Source organism: Musca vetustissima, unplaced genomic scaffold, assembly GCF_032173495.1.
Source record: "Musca vetustissima isolate MV318-11 ecotype Yass unplaced genomic scaffold, APGP_CSIRO_Mvet_v1 utg2401, whole genome shotgun sequence".
Lineage (NCBI taxonomy): Eukaryota > Metazoa > Arthropoda > Insecta > Diptera > Muscidae > Musca > Musca vetustissima.
This window is the reverse complement of record NW_026883923.1, coordinates 215,127-237,844: the sequence shown is the minus strand read 5'-3', so window position 1 is coordinate 237,844 and position 22,718 is coordinate 215,127. Positions and strand designations below refer to the sequence as shown.

General features: G+C 37.4%; 1 protein-coding gene across 1 annotated transcript; it reads right to left on the bottom strand.

The window, feature by feature from the left end:
• Positions 1-459: 459 nt before the first annotated feature.
• LOC133330911 (uncharacterized) lies at positions 460-11,668 on the bottom strand. Its single transcript, XM_061539311.1, has 5 exons — positions 11,549-11,668; positions 6,477-6,524; positions 3,063-3,119; positions 1,904-2,155; positions 460-1,095 (listed from the first exon to the last, which is right to left on the bottom strand). Exons 1-5 carry the CDS (start codon positions 11,666-11,668, stop codon positions 460-462), a joined length of 1,113 nt encoding a protein of 370 aa, XP_061395295.1.
• Between the last annotated feature and the right edge of the window lie 11,050 nt (positions 11,669-22,718).

Genomic DNA, 22,718 nt, shown 5'->3' with positions numbered 1-22,718 from the left:
AAGCAGGAAGTAACTTCGGCAATTCTCGACCAATACTAATCTATTAAGGTCATAGTACATATAAAATTAAAAATAATAAATTTGCAGTCACGCTCTCAGCCATGCAGACTCTCGTACTTGAACACATTCACACCAAATGGACTAGAAGTCTTATTATCTAGTTACACACACAGGCCCGACTTCATCCTAGTTTGGGCGAGTCTAGAACCTATCCTGAATTTGACGAAGGCGATGCTTAAAATAAATCAACAAAAGCTATAAGTAATCGCGTCGAAGCAGCCGCTGTCAGGTAACACGAATATTTTGAGTTGCCAGTCATTTTGAGCATTACGCTTATCGCGTCATCAACGTAAGGGAAGCATGTGTATATTTACACTGGACTTTAAGGGGTTTTATTTACACGCGGAATTTCCATATATACATATATTTACAGATCACTATGTGGATACCGAGCTACGTTTATACATGCAGAGCTGGACTCTGGTCGGCGGGCGTCATCGAAGCTGACGCCAGAGCGTCGGATGTATGGCGGTGAACTGGTGCTGGCACAGTTATTCTTTGCGATGGACGGATATCCGTGTTTATTAGAATCTGTTTATCATTGGGCGTTATAACGGCAGGTACATGCTTCCGGGCCGGACGCATTATCAGATAAATTATTACGACCGTTACAAACAGAATGGAAGATCCCATTAGGGCAACGATAACAGAGATTTGCGCAAAGCTCATTGAGTCGACACTCGCGGAAGCACCAACTAATTTGGTGCGCAGCACACTATCCTGGTATTTAGTTCCACTCTCCACACGATCTCCATGCGCAGTTTCTTCATTAGAGTTCTTTGATGTTTTGGTTATTGAGGGTTTATTTGGGTTGTAGGGAGCCAAGAAGTCCTGGGAGCTATCCTTTAGAATACGAAGCCTTGACTCCGCCTCACTGGGAGATGAGGGGATATTTTCAGCACCGTACCCCGATGTCAAAAGTTGATTACTAAACGAACTGTCCATTGTGATGGCCTGCACACTTGTGGCGGAACTATCGCCCAATTTGTGGGTATCGACGATCAATTTAAATGAGCGACGCATACCACCGGTTTCCTAAAACGAGAAGAGAAAAAATACACGTGAATGAGTATCATCATGGTGCTGACAATATCGTAAATCAAAGCTACATTGGTCAACACATCAATTAACATTGTCATTGAAAACTGATTATTCTAGTACCATATGGGCGGGCCAGTGAGAGACACCTGCAACATACAACAACTTGAGTAACTGATCGCGTGTTTTTGTCAAGTGCACACATAAGCCGAGCATCGATACAACTCGGCAGTGTCGTATTGAAGCCAGTTAACAATTGCCGAGTTGTGCCAGTAGTAAGAAGCATATATGCCTCAGATGGTTGCATGATGTCATGCAATTTGGAATCAAATGACAAAGAAAAAATAATTTGGCACTTTGGCAGAATACGATCATCATTCATGTTCGTTTTCTAAAAAACTGTTCAAATTTGTTTAATGTTAACAAAATTTCAAACAAAGGAACATTGATGTTATTAGCCCATTACTGAAACCACCACAATAAAAAAACGCTTCTAAAAGGCTTGGAAAAACTTTCAACAGTGGCCATGGTTGAGCGTAGTTGCACTGAAAACAATAGCTAGATTGTGGCCATCTGTGTATTTTAAGGTGCATCGGAATATTAATGCTAGGCAGTGAATTATTCACTAACGGAGCTGTCATCAGCGAAACCTGATTATAAAGCTCAAAATGACGCTTACTGGGGATTTGCAAAATCCACATCGGCATCGTCGACGCCAGCTAATATTTCAGTCTATCTACGACGACTGCAACGCACTCGTGTTTGTCTGTTTGTGCAAACGGATTTTATGCTGAAGTTGACTTACCTTATGCTTGCACGTAACTTGTACGTGATAGACCGTATCTGACCAGAGGGATAATTCAACAGTGGAGGAATCCGTCAATAGGTTGCCCATTAGACCGCCTCCGGAGACCTCCCAAGTAACCAAGCACTGCTTTGACGCATTCGTGATGGCTTGATCCCAGGCAATGTCAGTAATAACCAGCGAGCCTTGGCGCAGCGCAGAGTTAATATTGAGAGGAAAGGGTCCCAATTGTTGATCGCATTTGTTCCAACACTAGAAATAGAAAGAAAACAAGAATGCCAGGCACATAAGTATTAGCGTCAATACGAGGATTTACAAGTTAACCTAAAAGCGTTTCGTTTCTCCCCTTCAGTAAGACTTCGTTATGGCACCCAACAAGTGCTGTTCCAATCACGATAGCTACCTTCAGTAACATCTCAGTATTTTGTGTGAATATCTACATTAATTTTGAATGTTTTGTTATTATACCTTCTTTTGAGTCGGTAGAGTGTGTTGTTCCCTTCATAAATATGCATGCAGCTGGTGGTTGTTGGCCGAAATGTTGCCAGTGCCAGTAGCTTTGGAGCTCTGTTGGATGGAGATGTCACCATTGAAAATGCGCATAATTTGGAAAATCACCAAAAACTCGATCAGACATAAAAGCAAAAATGGAATAACCTATCCTATAGCTTACTCTATTTACCGCTACCACCCCACCCTCTATCCATTTTTGGATCAGCATTTCCAATTGCTATGAAGTTCTCATACATACACAATGCTGTTCAAATATGCGAACAGCTACCATTGCTTGTCCTTGCTTTTGGGTTGCTTTATCCAGTAACAATACTCCAATACGCCCTTGTTTTTTCGGTTGATTAGGACACCATCTGTTTGAAGTTTTACTCGTTGGTAGCACGAGTAAAACTTCATTGACTTTTAAGGAATTGGGCAGAATCTAGATAATATAATTGCGATGTCGCTTTTTTCTTGCCGTTATTTCAAAATTTGTGAAACAGTTGACAGACAAAGTTGTTAACATTTGGGGTCACATCTTTGGTTCTTAAAAATAATTTACAAACAACTCAGGACGTTAGACGAAACGAAAAATTGATCCATATAAGCACATTTAGTGAACTTAGCAAGCACTACTGGTTTGGAATACTCTTAAATTGACACTCACCAGAAAACTGAATGCTTCTGGGATATAACTATTGATATTTGGTGGTGTGATGCACATCTGTAACGTAAAAAAGAAGAATGAATTTTCTGATTTAGTAGTTTCTCCAAAATGAAAATTCTATTGACTTAATAGAGGTGGGCAATTTAATACAACATTTACGGAAATACATACACATACAATTGGGGTGTTGGATAGTGCCATAAGACTGGTTGGGAGGGGAGATTCAACGACAATTTATGAAAATAAACATAATCGGTTGGTGCCACATATACAAATGAAAAAATACTTAATTTGTTTTAATTATGCTCTACGAAAACACACACACACAGAGAGAGAGACAAATAGAAATAATCCATTGAAACATACAAACTTAATATCTCTAACACCAATAACAACATCAAACATCGATTTGACAAAAGAGTCATTCTACGTAACACCGTCCGACAACTGCGGTGATAAAATCATTGGCAAACATCTTGTCTGGTTCGGAAAGGCAGACGACAAATCTCATATTTAATTTGACAGTCGGTACCGCTCGTTAGCACATATTTCAGAGTGTTCGTCTTGGTTCTCTGCGATCAATAGCAGAAATAAAAAAGAAATATCATCAGCCTTGTAAATTCGACAATGTCTTGAATCGCTACCAAATGTAACGACCGCATGAACATGCAGTATGGTCTGGCACTGTAGACGACTGATGGAAAATGTGCCTAGTGGTTCGCCGACTATCGAAAGGGTTAGTAGCAATAAATTATGTAAAGTAGGTGGGGATCTGATCGTGTTTTGTAATAATTAACATGCATAATGAATGAAGTGGGATGGGACCATGTGCAGGATTTGGGGTTTAGTAAGAGTGCAATTAGGGAAATAAGTGTCTATCGGCTTATTGGGAATTTACAAACACAAATTGTAAATTAACGATCAAGGATTTATTCCGAAGGAGATAAAAAGGTTACGGACACCAGGAATGTCATAAACGGCTGTGAATGCTTAGAACATGCCCTTCCTAAAATATTCCCTACGAAACTATTGATAAGATTGAAGCAAAAATCAGAGTTAAAATCCTAATAACTTACATCGACACAATCAATAACGATACCACATGCGATTCTCTTTATATTGGATTATTATTACAATTTCTTTGGCTATTTGGGGTGGCAATTGAATATGTTCAGTACCAAGCATTTGTTCAATAGAGAACAAATATGTCCATTCCACAGACAGGCAGTCACTTGGTGCCTCCCTCGCCTAATCATAAATGGGATACGTTGTCAGCAACGAGTATGGTTTCAGATGACCCAGCTTTGTACAGGTAGGGCATTCAATGCGCTTCTGTCCACAAATCTCTACAGGTCCAACACTACAATTGTGTCATGCAATTTGTCAGTTTGTAATTCGAGCTACATATTTTCCGAGCGTATGATAATTACGTTGTTGGACTACAAATTGATGTCGACCGAAAATGTAATGGGTGTAAGGCGTCGTTTTACACGTCAACGCAATTGTATCTGTGGGTCGGCAACACATGGTATGGCAATATAAAATAATGTTGAGCACACCACATCTACAAACTCATTTGTAAGTGCTTGGGACCAGACGGCATCCTATTGCTCATTCATTATTGATTATTCTTTCGTATCCTGATCCAAACGTCTGTTCGAAGCCTACAGACGAATTTCTTGGCATTCTAACCTTATAGCCCACATACATCTTGCAAACATATGGACGTATAGTACATTTGTATGTGAAATTGTTTTTTTTTTTAATTGTATGTTGTGTAAAGAAGCAGTTCTGTGCTTCCCCACGCTTTTCTAAACGGAGAGAGGGTGATCTGATCCGTGATGCACTTGAATGTAATAAGTGCTCTGTAATGAGATTCTTCCAAGAACCCAGCGGAAGATGTAATCATCGGATCGTCTCAGCTTGTGACAAATTTGTTTACAAAACAACCAACCAAACAAACATCAACATAAATGAGAAATCCATCAGCAGGACCAAAATGAAATAGTTTGGAAATAATAAAATGAAAACGCAAAGGGCCCTAGTGCAGCACAGCGAGAATATGAGCTATTTTTTGGTGTTCGCTTGTAATTGTTGGTTAATTTTTTGTTTATATTCCTTCTTTAATGTTCCTCTATCTGTGATAATGGATCTGCTATGAATTTATTGCTTCCCAAGGGGTGTTGGAAGCACTAGCTGAACTATCGAAAGCAAATATTGACACACGTACACCAATCTACCAATCAGTCTGTCAGCAGAGCTGATAATAAAACTGATTTTTGTTTTGCACCACCCATGTGAAATGCGTACTTGAGCTGGGGTGCCTTAGATATGAATGTGAGTTTATTAAAAACAACGATGCCTTGTGTAAATACTCCGACGTCTGAAAATGTTCGTTGGAAATGCTAACTGATTAAAAATTCCCGTCACAGAGTCTGGTGCGTTCGTAATTTGCGACCAAGGCGGGTGAGGCGCGGTATAGTTTTAGGAAAATTAACGTAAATATTTACACTATGTGACGAGCTATCCGACTGAGTTGTAAATCCAGCTATCTTCAAATACGCTCCCAATTATTTGATCAATTTACTTTGTAAAAGTGGTGCGTACAGGCCAAAGGTAAAAGAAAATGGTTTATTTTGCTGGCGTTTTCATAAAAATATACCAAAGGTTCGGCCACAAATCTACGATTGAATATTGCCCTTGATTTGGTCGAATTATCGTTTTTTTGCAACAAAGAAGGTTTATTGACAAAGGTATATGTCTATCTTAAAAGATAAGAAACCCCCAAATCTTGAGTTTATTGTTCTTTAAATGAGTCCTGGAGCCAGAGTCATGTAGCGTTATGATTTTATAACCGCGGCAAACAATTACAAATTCAACAAAAAGCGTACGCCGAGCAATTCCTTTAAAGGTATTTTATAGCTTCCCTTTGTTTGTGCCAGCAGAAGTCTTTCCTGTATTCTACTGCTGCATTTCCATGCCATTTCACCGAATGTGACTCAGTTTATACATTCGTCCTTTGCATAGCTCGTGACCGGCAGTAAGGCACAGTTTGTTTTGTTGGATTTCATCGATAAATTTTCAATTGACCTACATTTATTTTCACGTTATCCTTTGCAGCATTGCCAAACTTAGGCACTTATTAAACTATATATCAAACTTAGGCTCATGTTAAACTAGATTTTTTAAATATGAGGTTTGCGAAGTCAACAACGTCATTTTCAACAGAGGACACATTGAAAATGAGTCAAAGTAATTTACGTCGGAATTTGGACATCATGCTGTCCCAGTTGTCCGATAAGGGTGTTGTAAGGAAGTGGGCTACTTGCTTTTGTATATTATTTTTGAAGGTGCGTGTGTGACAAATACATATATGTAACACTGTTTATTATGTAATTGCGGGCATATACTTACACTTTTACAGTCCTCAAAATCCATGCAGTGATGCCAATCTTGAACAAACTGAAACGAGAGGAAAAACAAATGCCAAATAAATCATGTTGTCGTAACCTTTTCGACTCGCTTCAATATACTACATCAACCGATAAGATAGACTGACACCAGCTGCTAAATCTTCTGCCAGCTGATGTGAAACATGGGAGGCACAACGACCACCCACCACCCTCACCATTATCAGCGACGTGAATATAGCTATTTTTACAAAAATTCCATTCACACGGACACATTCAATGGCGGAGATTGGAATGGGAACAACTCGACACATTTGGTTTTTGGAATTATTAACGAAATACGTCTATTTTCGGTACCCATGCCTCATTCTGCTGCTTGAGAAGCCCCCGCCAAGTGTCAATATAGACAAAAGAATAATATTTTTATTTATATTCGTTAGATGCTATATGTTAATGAGGACTACTAATTCCATAGCCACTTAATTGGTCGAGAGCAAACATTTTCATAAGTTATCGCTTCACTTCATCTTGATGGGCCTACACGCTCTAAATGGTGTATGTGTCAATTTGCTTTTTGCCTGGATCCCTAATATTCGATTACATTTGACTAAGACGTGATGCAACATTTGATTATTTGATCAATACCACGCTCTCCCTCGACTGACATTGATAGAATATTTTCCAACGAAAGTATGATTCCCGGAATAAATTAAACAATGTCTGTAACTATTAGCCAAATGATTAGGAAGATACGACACGATCTACAGGACGACCTACCGCATTGATCCCCCACATCGATGAATGACGCAGCAAGCTATTATTACTGGTTTCTTCCCAGGATTACTGGCTGCGTTGTTAATTTATTGCCGTTATTTCCGCAGGGTAACGGCGTAGGTTTCCATAACCAATTTAGCCCAATCACACATAGGTCATTGGTTGGGTCGAACGCAACGCAACCGAAAAGGGAAGCAAAAATCCAGTGAATAGGCAACAAACAAACAAAGCACGTTTTGTCATTATTTCATTGTAAACAAAAACAAAAGGACAGCCGTCCGTTTGCCGAGTGTTCTCAGCACATCAATGGAGTTTTTAGGAATTGTCAACCGACGCTTGATCGCGCTCATATCGACCCTAACTGAGTCAGTTTCAAAGGTGCCGTGCAATGTAGCCTCTTTCTGTGGCATAACAATGGTTCATTCATGAAAATGCTCTTTTCCATTCTTTGGTAGATATCAACCGTCATCATCATCCCTAAATTTTGCGCACAATGACATCTGTACCCAGCACCGCTGTCAGCATTCACTCCTAATCGAAGGCTTTTGGGTTGCCCGTCTCGTCTTCGTTTTTGCTGTTGCTGTTTGTTTGTTTTTAATGCCTTGCTACGTTTTGTTTTGTGGAAACGAAATATCCCTGGAGCGAAATGCTGAAATTGCCTTTTGCGCAGAAAATTAATCATTTGCCATGCCATGCCACTCATTTAAAGTAGTCTCGTTGTTATTTTATTTTTATCATTTACAAGGGTAAATTGTTTTGTATCTGTCGTTTTGGCGTTGTTGTCGTTATTATTTTAAAATATGGCTTTGTAATTAATGACTTGATAAGTCGTAATGTTTCAATTTTTCTTTTGGCTGTTGGTCGTTCGTTGGCAGCCCAGTTTGCGTATATATTGAAAGACATACCGTTGGGTTATGAACGGCAAGGGCCAAACTAATTAGGAAGGCCAAAAATGTGTGTGGAAGAAAAAAAGAAGCTGTACAGTGAGTGATATTGCTTACTGTACGGTACTAGCCGTCTACTGTAATTATTGTCGTAATATATTAGTACCAATTTTACGGATTTTATTTGTGCAAAACCATCGTTGGAAGCTATGTAACTTAGCTACATTTGTCCGTCGGCGTTTCTTTGCATTTTTACTTAGAATGGTATATACGTAAGCGATTTACACGTATTTTTCCCTTTGTAGGTTTTGTTCCTTCTTCAAACATTCTCCTGGCGAGCCAGAATGTTTAATACGTAAACATTTCCGACACACGCCCTTTAAAAGTCGATATTGTGTTCTTAGCTGTTTTTATGCCAAATATCCATGTCATGTTCACCGGACTTTAATCCATACGTCTTCAAACCGAATCAACCCGTATTTGCTCTGCCGTCGAAAATTATTCGATCTTCGATGTCGGGCCATCAACCCTTTTCAGTGCCAACCGATGTGCACAATGAATGTCATTAGTTATGCAAAACTCAAATCTCTTAATTTCAAAGAAATACCGTGACAGAAGATTTAAAGCTGTCCAAGATTGTTTGAATGATTTTGAATGTTGTTTAGGGGTTGCTGTCAACACAGCGGCAGGAATATTCGTATGTATGCATGTTGCCTGTGACATACATACAAGTACATTGTACAACTGTGTGTGCGTACTCCACCGTTGCAATACTTCGATTTGTTAATGCTGCGACTTTTTGCAGCGTTTTTTAATATTTTTCTTGGAAATGCAACTATCTCCATTCCCAGGAGAGGAGAATTCTAATGTTAAAAGTAATGCAAGCAGGTCGTAGAAAACATCGCCATCAACGCCCAATTCCAGTTAATCTCACTTTAGTAAACGGATGCATTTTACAGAAAATGCACGTTTTTGCCAAGTGTCAACAAAATGTAGTATTTCACAATTTCCTTAGTTGCCGTTAAAACTTACTGGTCGAATTGCCGAAATAGGCGGCAGTTCGGCAGCAGAGGGTGGTACGTGTGTGGACATAGATGCCGATATGTATATGAAATGGGAGAGTGGTTGTGCGTTGCCCTAACTAAAAATCATATTTGCTTTCTAGCCGATGTTGATATACACTCTTCAAAATCGTTATTAAAAAGTCTACGACGAGCCATGTCTTCGCTTATTTAGATATTGCTTCATTACAATTCTGACCACGTACATGACAAACATATAAAAAATAAAAACAAAATACAATTATTTGGATGCGCTTGATACAAAACGTACGATTAGAGCACGCATTACATGAGTACGTATGCCAGGGGAAATGAATGTAAGACGTATTATTGTATATCGATTATCGTCGTCCAATCGACACAAAATATCAATTCGGAAAACCGTAGACTCGCATATCTATGCTACTCTCCTACTGCAGAGCGACTTCTAATTATTATTATGATAAACTACCATGTGTATAGCCTATATACGATGTGGCCTGGCTGATTGCATGGACGGATGGGTTGGTGTTCCAACATCAGCAGTCATACAAGACAGCCACATAACCCGATAATGGTTATTAGGGCTAACACAAAACAAATACGGGTATTATTAATTAAAGCTTTACAATATTTGCTTAGGTGTTCGTTTAAATGTAAGAGCGATAATACCCAACTAGTTCACGTTTATCGCATCGGGACATGTACAGCGAACGATCTGTTTGGGTAAACATACTTCGCCTCTCCAGTAAACATGGTATTGCTGGCTGCCACAAAACATTCTGAAATTGTGCAACTAACAGTTAGAGGTCGAATGTTTGTGAGACATTCTCACAACTCTCACGGCATGGGGAATAATTTATGACCGCAAAATTTATGGCCGCTAATTAGCTGCCACAAATGAAACAACCTACAACATCACTCACAATTTGATCGCTTACCAAATTTAGAGAAATAAAAAACAAATTATAAGTGTATTTGAACATTCATTCCTTGCTCTAACTGACCTTTGGGACTTTCAACGGAGAAGGCCATAAATAGTTAGATTGCCATTTTCCTCAGAAGACATCGCGACAGATGTGGTACACAGCTGCTGTCCATCAATGTCGAGTGATTTGTTTTTAATTAAAATCAGATCGTATCGCCAATCGCACCGACGTGAACATATACACGCACACACGTGCAACACGGCATTATAGCTTTTCAATTTGGAGTCTACTCCATTCTTACTATGCCGACAAATCAATTTAAAATTGCATATTTCAATTTTCGACGTAGACTGGGACGGCATTGCAATGCATTGGTACGGGTAGCCTAGTCAAACAGAAAGTGATCACCAGCGGAGAGGAAAATTAAATTCGTGCTGTTGGTTTTGCCATCATCCAGGCGTCCAACGAGTCGGAACCGGTCGTTCGTACTATGTTTGCCTACCAACAGGCTTAAAGCAAATCTCGTTCTGTCGACCAACAAAACCTGTCCTGCAAATGGAAATGGCAATTTGCGTAGTGCGGAACGGTTTCATTATGGTCGGTGGTAGTCTATTATGGCACAGAACAATCATTTTTTCGAAGAATGTATGCAGGTCGCTAGAAAACCCCACGCTTATTCAATGGCTGTGCGTTTAGATACTTTCGAATAGCACATGACAGCACTTGATGTACTACACGAAAATTCCCAAGTACGCTTCAGACCCAGGTTTTCACTTGAAAAGTGGAATAGGAATTTCTAACTAATACAATTCCAAGATAGTTCTCGGCTGGGACCAACCATTTGCGACTGAAAGGAAGACTTGTGTGCTGTCAATGAAATTTGTTTTTGTTTTTTTTTTTTTCAATGGAATACTGCGCACATAATGATTTTGCAAAAAAGTCTTCCAAGCTGCAACGTTTTGCATTTGCAAAAAGAAAAGGTTTATCCATATTTTATTGCTTTCGTTTTTGGCAAATGGCTCCGTGCCATTTAGCGACGGCAGTGTTCTGTTGTTCAACGCTGTACAAAGCACGAAACGATGTCATAAAATGAAATCCATCGATTTCGCTTAGTGAACACAATGATGAGCGTTCTACTTATCTGCCCTGGGATTTAGTTTCGCAGCTTGTGATGGCCCGAAAAGTGGCCAAAGTCACGTGCAGATCGTAATCTGATTTGACATACACATGGTACATATGCAAAGGCCCGTGTGCAGCACAACATCCCATGTAAGATGGGACTAAGTGCATGTGACCGTTTGTCGTTTCGCGCTTATGAATATCCATAGTTTATTTAACTATCTTCAGAGACTGTGGTCGATTTAATCCTTGTAGCCGTGTGTCATTGTTCCAGAGCTGATGTGTCTTACATTGTCGGTGCATGCAGCAGACATGATACAAAAATCCTACCTTTTGATAGCAGCTTTGACGACATCTAAACAGATCTTTAGCACCCACGTCTTGAGCTGATATAAATCCGAATATACTGATGGCGACGAGACATTGTAATTGTACAATTTCTGCATACATTTTTTTAATTTTATTTGCACTCTTTGAACTTTATTATTGCTATATTTTTTCTATTTATGTTCACCGAATATCAAATATCACAATGGTTTAGGGGATTATTCTAATTGGTGTGTTATAACTTGGTCTGATTTTATTGTAGCTGATATGTTTAATTAGAAATTGCTTTGATTTACGAACATTGATAAATGTTAATTTTGTATTTCGATAGCGATTCGATTACAGGTTCTTTCCTCGTGATTAACCACCCAACAATCCGCGCACAACCTTCTCGCTTGAGGATTTCACTGATACTAACTCTCATCAACTCGATTGCCTCTCTGCTTGTCTGGTCCAACATACAACTAATACAAATATGTTTAACAGAGGTTCGATGGAGTCGAGGATAGTTTAACATTGTGTGTTAAACAACAATTCGTTGCACACACTATCAAACTGTAAGAGCTATTAAAAGAAGTTGTATGAAAATTCAGCTGTTTTTGGCCATGTTGAATGGATTTGTAATGTGCGGGTCACATAATCAAATATACTTAATAGTCATTTTTAATAAAATTTTAATTTAAATATGAGCCACTGAACTGAAGGCATATTAAGTAAGTGTGATTGAACAAAATCGTTCCTATTCTCATTCCCACCTTTGGTATGTTCATGTTGATACGATAGCGTTATGATGGCGAATAACTCTTTAACATTACCTACATATTCACAACAAACATATTACGGCAACACTGGTTAGCATAGAACTCATCGAACATGTTTCGAACGAACCAACAATCAAAGGCACTTTTAGTTCGAACTCACTGTGGTTTAAGCGAGTTTGAACCGACACAATTTAAACAGAGTTGCTTACAACACAAGAGCAAACTCCCGCACCAATAACAGATGTGCTACGAAGACGTCGAATTTACTGCGTGCACAACATGGCAGCAGAATATAGTCGATTTGAATTGCCACATTTTAGCAGTATTAACGCTGGGAATTTTCAAAAAGTTGGACAAAAAGTAGTTTTCTTTTAAAAAAAATCGCTCAGAAAAGCTTTCTAAATAAATGTCTTCCAATTGCTTCCGAATGAAATAATAAAGTAATATCGTCCATTGTTATAACACCGGACCAAACGAAAGCCACAGAGTGCCGAAAGACATAAAATCTTGTGTTCTGATTTGCAAAAAAAGTGTCTTTCTCTACACCGTTGGGTATATACTACAACGCTAAAAACGAAAAACACAACATTCCAATGCTTAATAGTTGCAGGTAGAGTCGCAAAATGCCACTTTATTCGCACATCGGTAACCCTGCATCTTTGGCAGTTGTAGTTGAAATAGCATTGGTATATACAACATGTGTGAGTATTTCCCCTCCACGTGATACCGTGTCATAAGGATACGAACAGGCATGCTAGTACATGTTGCGTTTAGAATTGTTAGTTGAATGATGCCTTTGAGGCAAGTGAACACGTGCTATTTGAAAATCCGTAGTCTGCATTGTAGATTTTACTAAGTACGCAGGCGCTTTTGAAGCTCGATTAACTTTATAATGAACAACAATACGACCAACAAGTCCAGCAACTTCTGCAATAATTGTGCAGCAGGAGTTAATGTTTCCGTCTGCAAAGGTGAGAGGTATGGCGAGGTACAAGCTTGATATGTATCCAATATCTAAGTTTGAGCATTCGCTATATCAAATACAAAGCGAACTCTATGTTTGAAGGTCATTTCCTTTGATGAAATGGAAAACGCATATCAGCTTCTGAAAATGCGTACACACGCATATTCAACAACGAATATCTACAATATAATGATGCAGACAAATTTTGACATATTGAAAAACGCCCCGGAACTTGTTCAGAGCATACACACCCATTCATGCGTTTGCACACATCGCTACACAATGCACATTTGAAGATATTGACAGTTGTTGTAACATAAACTGACACTTTATGCAATTTTCCATTTCCAGCCATATTCCATCGGTAATCGTCTGGGCGTTGCTGCTGTCTACCTGAATTCGGTGATGTTATCACAACACAAGTATTTCTCCTATGGTGTATGTGAAAATAATAAACACCAGAAAAGAACATGTGTAGAGTTAACAGACACGGGTTGTCTCATACAAATGCCAAAACTAACAATTTTCATCTACAAGTCTGTGCAATTTCAAATACTGATAGTATTAGGATAACAAACCCCATAGTGACCTTATTAAAATATAAAGAACATACTTATAAAATGCCTTATTGGTGGAATTTCCAAATTAATTTACGGTAGAATTTGAGAAAAAGCATCTTGGAATGGAACATATGATTAGATCTATTAAATCACTTTTTTCAGTGTATTTTGATTTTTTCTTCTAGATTCAATGTGCAATCAGGAATCTGAGTGATTTGATATATAGTGTGTGATTTTGATATCGTTTGATTTTTCGTGGTATTTAGATGATATAGATATGAATTAATTATTAGGTGGACATGTGTCTTTAATATTAAACAAGTGAAAAAGGCGATAAGTTCAGCCTGGCCGAACTTTGGATACCCTCCAACATGGGTATACTGATAGGTACGTGAAATGAAAATATAGGGAACATATCAAAATGTGGACATATAACGACAATTCTATCAAACGATCTTTTAAACCATAATGTCAGCAAATTTTAATGGTGATTTTTCATAAAATCTTAAAACCCCAAAACATAGACCTCATTTTTTGAGTGGAGAATGTGTATAAAATCCTTGGTTATTTGGTACAACATCTAAACCTGAAACGTCTTCAATCCAATACACCGTGCAATATTTCATGTAAAGCGAGCAGACTTAGGCACCTCCAAATATATGAGGGAGCTATATCTGCATCAAGAACAAAATATGTGCACATAGAACATGGTCTATGGTACACCATTTAAATCTGAACCGATTTCAAACTTAATTAAAATCATTCTATACTAAATTCCATACCAGCTGCTAAATTTCGTGAATATAGAACAAACATAGAAAATATATATGGGAGCTATATTTAAATCTGAACCCATTTCAACAACACTTCACGGATGTCTATCTGCAGTAACTTCAATACGCTATGCTAAATTTTGTCTCAATCGGAAAGCATTGACAGTATGGTGCTTCATTTATATAAAATCGGACGAAACTATATTGGGGAGCTATATCTAAATATGAACCGATTCCAACAACACTTCGCATACTTGATGTATCTGGACCTTATTCAGTACTACAAAATGTTGTCCCAATCGGACCATTATTGGGAGTTTGGTACCAAATTTCATCGAATTCGGTTAAAGAACACGTTTAAGAACCCCAAAATAACCAAAATGGGGGCTACCAGAAAAAGTGGACTAATATTTATAATTTTTAGTGGAGACATTTGGTGTGTATGTGTGTATACACAAATTTTATATGTTTTCGTTTTTATGTTCGATACACAACTACTTTAGGCAATATATACAGTTAATTAATTGATCGTATAAATCAGCTTATTATCCATTTTACTAACACAAACAATTTCTCCTCTCCACACGTCTCCACCGTTTGTCACCCACTGACCATAATTAATTAATAAGTTTGCAAAAACAAACTCGCGCTGCATAATACAATATTTATATGTGAGTTTATTATTATTTTTTAAATAGAAACACACATGTTGTATTGCCATATGTATGTATGTATACAATGCCTGCACCGTTCAAGCCATTGAATCAACGATGTGATTTTTAATGTTGTGGTTTTTGTACAGGAACGGCAAGCAATCGTGTGTCTATGGACTCTTTACATTCGGTTAATAGGATTTATCGAGTGCATTGTTTGTTTTGATGGAATCGACTGGAATTGGCGAGTTGTTTAATTACCACTCATGGCTAAATGGCGATAACAAAGAAGCTTGCAAGCTCGGCCGATGGCAAACTATTACAATCAGGTTTTACAAAGTTGCGTAATGTCTCTTCGTTTCTCGGCTATACTTCGATGTATTGCCATTGATAGGGACAATTCGTCGTCCATTGGCGCGTTGCTGTTCCTGTCCAGATTGTTAAATGCCAGGTAAAAACTTAATTCACCACCACAATCCATTTTGAATTATTGCCTCGTTTTCCACCGACTGCTAGTGTAAGTAAATCGCAGTTTAAAAAACACCTCAGCAAATGATTCGTGCGAAATGTCTAAAAAATAAGTAAAATTAAGTAAATATGTGCGCGCACAAGCTTAAATGCATGTGCATTTATAGGGAAATGTGTAACTAGTCTGTAAATATATCCCTGCCGTATGTCAAGAAAAAGTAGTTTCAATAAAAATCACTTTACAAGATAAAAGTGGGCCCACACATATCATGTTTCTCTAATATACGCCCAATATATCATCACTGAAATATCGTTTGTTGGTATGTATGCAATTATTTATTTGCTTCCGTATTTTATTGATAGAGTATAATAAAATATGCATTAGCTTCATTATATTTAAAACTTCATATGAAAATTAGTTTAAGTCGACACGTCTCATAAAATTATGTTGGTAGTCTATGTAGTAGTGATTTTAGTTAGACGATGTGTCTATGAATCTATTTAGATCGGGGCCAGGCAGAGAACCATTTACTCCCTTTTTCGCATTCTAAAAAGGGAGTCTAAGCTGAGCAGTTCACATTGGCTACGGCTGTCACGCTTACTGTTGATATGCCAATGAATATGGAAGGGAAACTTATTTTAAAAAAAGGTACATTCAAATTCTTCTATACGTATTGTCACCACCACAGTATACATTTTTCGACAAATTTGAATGCCAATTATTTATGGGCGGGATTACTAATATTATTATCCTTCATTAATCGATTAATCCATATAAAGAGCGATCGGCTAACTGAAAACACTATTTTTTACTAAAATCTGCTGGTAGAAACGTTTAACTCACGTAATCAGAAAATCCAAAAAATAAATCTTTTCGACGAAATGTCAAGTTTAAATACAGAGTAGCACAGCAGGAAATTGATTTGTAGGTAGCCAAATTACACAATTTGCAATAGCCTCTTCGAATTAGTTAGACGATGGTATAAGTATACATAGATGCATTGAGTCAAATAAATATTTTGCCTCTATACAAATTTGACAATATTCCTCTATGCGCCTAAAGCCAGCATTGATATCTTTGAATCTGACCTCATTACGGATACTTCTATCGCAATTATTTCAGTACTGGCGCTATTCTTAATTTTGTATTATTTCAAACATGTTAGAGATATTTTGAAGGCGCGGGATATTAAAGATTTAGATATTAGGACCAGAAATGACGAAATGTTACATAAAACATGGCAGAAGATCTATTTGAGGTAAATGTGAGAAAAAGTGTCGTGGTTTGTTAGAATCGATAGCGAATGCTGATGTAGAAATAATAAAAAGCAAAATACTATTTGTGATAATTTCTGGGTTGCTCTATAGATATATTCGCCGATATCTTGAAGATCACATCATACATAATTCATTTGACTTCTTTGACATGCTGGCTTTAGGCGCATATCTTGGAATTTGGTCAAATTTGTATACACTTTGACTCACTTCTGTACATGTGTGTACTTTTAGCTCAAATAATTTGTATTTCTACGAATTAGATACGTTTGCGAGTTTTTTGTTTTTGCTGATGAGGCCGGAAACTTGACCGACCTTACGACATTTGAACGTTTAACAGACACAGAGACGAGACATCCATCTGAGATGTGTGCGCAGTAATTAGGGGTGTCGTCTATTGTTTGCGTGTAAATTATGCTCTCCGGAAGTTATTTGTTACCAAATATTTCAATGTTTTGCTACCTTTGCTACCTTTCTTTGTGAACTAGGGAATGGACGGACGGATAGACTGTCTGTTACGTGACACAAAGAAAACTCCTGATTCGCCTTGGTGCCGTCACAGTTTGTTCTGTACTTAGTTTCTCATTTATTCCATTATATTTAAAATGTCATTTGTGTCGATGTTGAAACGTTTTTGTTTTTCTGTTGCCAGGTTTCCACAGTGGCAATTGGAACATTGGACTCTGGAGGATGGGAGGTACAACACGGGATTCATGAATGAGTGAATGTGCGAATGTTATTCTATTTAGGACGAAGGGAAAGACAGGGGCACTAATGGAAATAGTATCTGCATTTATTAGGAAAGTGGTAGATAGTTCGTACGAACTGTCATAAAATTTCATGGATGAACGATTTGCAAATTGATTCGAATACAGTAAAAAAAGACAGAAAGGGCAGTAACTCCGAGACGCTCTTCTGTGTGCAACCCGTACGCCATGGTGCTACTTGCAGGTGCAAAGTAACTGAATTTGCTAACATCGAGGCACGAGCAAACTCGATTCCGTTTATTCGACGGATATTTTACAAAGTAGCGTACATCACGCTAACTCCTACCAATGTTCCTTAAAAGCTAAACAGACGAAATTTACAATGATATTAATTGTTGTTGGATCTGTTAAGGAGACATCGTTAATGTTATATTCCGTTTGCCGCAAAGGCAGTATAAACAAATCTGTAATGTACATAGGCAATAGTACCACCTAAGTCTACTGCCGTTCAGATTGGTGTTATTGGGCTCCATATTTTGTATCCCATATCTTATATGTCATACGAAGTTTTAAAACACAACCGAATGCCGAAAAAAAATTGCGACTATGTTTGTGTGCGACAATTGTCTTGAAATAACTACAATTATCCGCCAAATTTCCAGTTATCGTCCAAACACAAAAGGGAAATTGTTGGGACCAAAACTTGATGTGAATAAGACTTCCGATGGCATCCGGTTATGACTAGAGACGCATCTAATTTCAATGGTAGTCAACGTAAATCATTTTGGTGGGAGTTTTTTTCACATAGTGTATTTTCATAATTGTGATTATTGTGGTTGACATGCGACTCTCAGTTAATTATGCGTAACAGCTCATCCGACACAAATTTAAAGATGGATCAAATTACTTGCCGGCCTTCCATCCTTCGTAAGGGATAATTATTTTATTATATGTTTTCGCTCCATTTCCCTTACAGTGAGCAATGAAGTCCCAATGGTGATATTTTATTTAATTTGATCGCATTCCCTACAACTGTTGAAAATGTCCAATTAGGTGGTATTAATTACATTGCTACGAGTATATCACATATAGAGGCAAGTGAAATGTAGTCATGAAATAGACTGATTTACAAAAATCTCACAGGTAATGTGAGGCGAATTTGTATAAATAAATGGCTGTGAGATGAATACTGTCGTCCCATTTTGTCGTTGTAAGCGATATACGTTATAAGTGATATTATTAAATGTGGTACCTCTACATGTGATGTACGTAGAGAGAATGGAAAATGTATACATTTCATATAAAGTAATACAACAAAACACTATGTTAGAACGTGCTGTGTATTCGGTAGTAGTTATTTTGAAAAAATACTTTAAAATACTCCATCTATAATCGTTCATTAGCAGTGTCCTTGGATCGAGGTTTCAGTTTACAAAGTTGTTTCAACGCATTTTTTTCGGAATGGAAAGGATTTTTTAATTTTCCTGTGGCGAGGTTAGCGCAAAAGGGATATTATTAAATTGAAATAATAATAGAATCAAATTATAGCCATATAATTTTTAGCCTACCTTTTATTATAAACGTTAAAATTTGTGATAGTTACTAATAATGTAATCAAAGGTACACTGGAAAGGATTTTTTCCCTATTTTTTGGAAAACCTGTGGCGAGGTTAGCGCAAAATCACATTTATATTATGTAAAAATTGAAATAATAATATTTATTAAAGCAAATAAATATTTGAAATAAAAATATGAATTTTGGGAATTCGCCTAAAGGAACTATTCGACTTGAAAGTGGCTTTTTGAAATCCGGTATACTTACCTTTATTTTGAATATAAATATTAGTAGTATTGTTTGATATAAAAAATTCTTATTGTAGGTCTAGTAATTTATGGAGCCTCTCGACCTTTATTTTGAATATAAATATTAGTATATTTTGTTGTGTAAATGGGACTTTTACCTGTAAAATCGCCGTAGAAAACAATTATGTTAGAGAAATAGGAAATTGAAGTAACCAATAGATGTACTTAAATTTACGTTAAAATTGATGTGCAAATTTTAAAATCCGACAAAAGGCATTTAAACGACTTTGATATGTTATCAATATATTGATATATTGATATTCAGTACCGACAAATATAATAAAAATAACATTAATATTTCTATTAGAAATTGCTACAACTTTGTTGAAATACATTTCTCTGTTTTTCTATTGACATTATGGCGAAGTATGAATAAAAATATATATTAACTCGGGAAACATACGCAATGGCGAAGTATATTAATTAAACTAAAAGAGTTATTATAAAATGAAATATACTCAGATTTCTATTTTGCTTAAATATTGGTTGGAAAATAGAAAATGTGATAGTCCGTTGCTTATGCAAGCGGATTACCGCTTTGTACTCCGAAAAGCCAGACGCTTTGTTTGTTGAAATGTTAAATGGAGCGATGGTATAGGCTGAAAGCTACTGGTGGTTGCCTCGACAATATCAATACTTATTTTCATTGGGCATGTCATGGGCCGCCGTGCTGTTCATTATTAGACACTCCTCCTCCATAAAGCTTTGATTGATTTGCCCCGTATTTTACAACGGGCACAAGGTTTGCTGATAAATGACTATTCCTTATTATTTGTCAATGTGGCAGAGCGCAACAATAACCATAATTCTCCAACGCAACATAAACACCCATTCAATGTCTTGTGTTTTCAGCCTTTTTGATGCGGCTTATTGCGGATTATCTGTGAATATTCCTACGAAGTAGTGTCGACGTTGTATAGGCATGGATTCCTCAAAAGCATCATATTCAATTTGTCACTGTCAGTACCAGAGGCTGGTTAAACTGGTCACCGGTAATTCCGTTATTTATTTAATGAGATTAAACATACGGTTGACTACCCGTCATTAGAGACACAGAGACTGACTGGACTACGAATTCATTAGAATATCATACACTAGTTTTGAAAATATGTAACAATGAGCTGTGCAAACTAAATTTGACTACTCGTATGGGTTTAAATTGACATTCGTAGATATTTTGAGGTATGTAGTAGTAAAAATCGGCATCAAATCAACCGATTTAAAATTACTTACGATGGCTAGATTAATGTACGGTAATCACGAACGGTTTATTTTATGACGAACATACACCTGCCCAGCTAACTGGTCTAAATAGTTTTATAAGGCAGATACACCTGCACACCCAGAGCTAAATACTACCCATGAAGTGTCTGCTTTGTAGATTACAGTGTAGTGTAGGGTCTACAGTTGCAGCAGTCGCCAGGGAGAAGAGAGATAACAAATGATTGATAATTACCCAGTAGGATTTCAAATCGGAGATCCTGCAAGTAAATTACAAAGTTGACAGTCAATGCAAGTACAATGGAATAAATAATCACTGTTAGTATCATCGTCAAACCCGTCTGTGTCCAAAAATGTTTCATAGTGAAGCTAGTACAAAATTATTAGTCCCGATTAATTTGATTAAACAAATCAGCTGCAATGAATGCCAGTCGGGCAAACCAAATGTTGCTGCATGTAACCTCCGCAGCACGCACCACCTGTAACTGGTCTGTGTCCAAAAATGTTTCATAGTGAAGCTAGTACAAAATTATTAGTCCCGATTAATTTGATTAAACAAATCAGCTGCAATGAATGCCAGTCGGGCAAACCAAATGTTGCTGCATGTAACCTCCGCAGCACGCACCACCTGTAACTGTGCAGATCATTGTTGTCGTCATTTGTGTGAAATTACCTCAATAATTTAATAAGGATTAGCTGTTACATCGAAATGTATGAAATGACGATATAATCCCTTTTTCTGCGTCATTTCTGGAGAATGGCGGAGGATGGGATTAATCTTTTACTACGGTTGTTCCTAATTATTATTTATGTTTGTCTTTAGTCTCATATTTTTCTTCCATGAAACATATACATATGTGAAAATGTGCACGCAGCGGATAGATGGTGTTGCAGCTAGCCTACCGAGTGTGTTGGAGTTAGGATTTGTACTGTGACGTCTAAGGATGGGCGCTTCAATTCACGCCGACACCGACTGGCAGGACCCCCCAATGTGGAATTGTTCGTCGCTTATCGAAATGTCAGTTGGTATGAGGATGTGGGACTAGTTCTAACTGATGCCGCCAGCTAATACGGTGACGACCGGTGGTTAATGTTTAATATGGAGACGGTTATCGTACGTGATTTCTGTGGTATCAGCATGATTTATAGCCATTTATTTATTCTTTCACAATTTCCCCGTGCAGACTATTGGTGGTATGTAAGGTGTTATAAAAACACCCGTGTATTTTATTAATGTGTACGTAAAAATATATCTACCATATTTTGGTGTTTATGTGAGTGATCCTAACAAAACAAGTTAGGTGTCAAGTGTAAACAGTGACTTGAATGTATTATTTGTTTGGTGACTTTCAAAAGTAAAGTAATTTCGGTTCTATTTGAAGGTGTGAACCGTCAATATTTGCACCGTCATTATCTGAAGTAATATCAAAACAAATGTGCAATGGAATTTTATATGTACTTTAGTAAGATAATCCCTATTTTCATATATATGTGCCCAATAATATTTATTCGTGCCTCATTGCTGCGATTTATGCAACCATTTTGTGATGCATGTTTGGTGCAATGTAAGGGAATCAAACGCATATTCTTGCAATATTCCATTATATATAATTGAACTTGGCCGAGATATGTTCGAACATATTGTAGATATAGAAGTTAGCCGAATCGGCGAATTTGAAAAATTATATCTTAAAATTGTAAAGGCTAATAGTAATTGAAGGAAAGCTAATATCTACATTATTTGGTCCGTTCCATAATTGCACGAATCTACTAATTTTTTCCTTTTTTGTGCGTCCATAGATTTAATAAAATGATTGTCTTGTCCAGCGCATTTGTAATATCCCTCAGTCCATTACGCACTGATGGAACGGTTAACATATTGAAGATAAAATGTTCCATGTACCAATCACCTTGTCAACAACGACTTT

Excerpts from the sequence above, each read along its gene's own strand:
- LOC133330911 (XM_061539311.1), bottom strand. The coding sequence starts at position 11,668 with ATGTATGCAGAAATTGTACAATTACAATGTCTCGTCGCCATCAGTATA. Across the intron at positions 3,120-6,476 it reads ATTTTGAGGACTGTAAAAGT|ATGTGCATCACACCACCAAA; the intron begins GTAAGTATATGC and ends TTTACGTTACAG. Across the intron at positions 2,156-3,062 it reads CAGAAGCATTCAGTTTTCTG|TGTTGGAACAAATGCGATCA; the intron begins GTGAGTGTCAAT and ends TTCTATTTCTAG.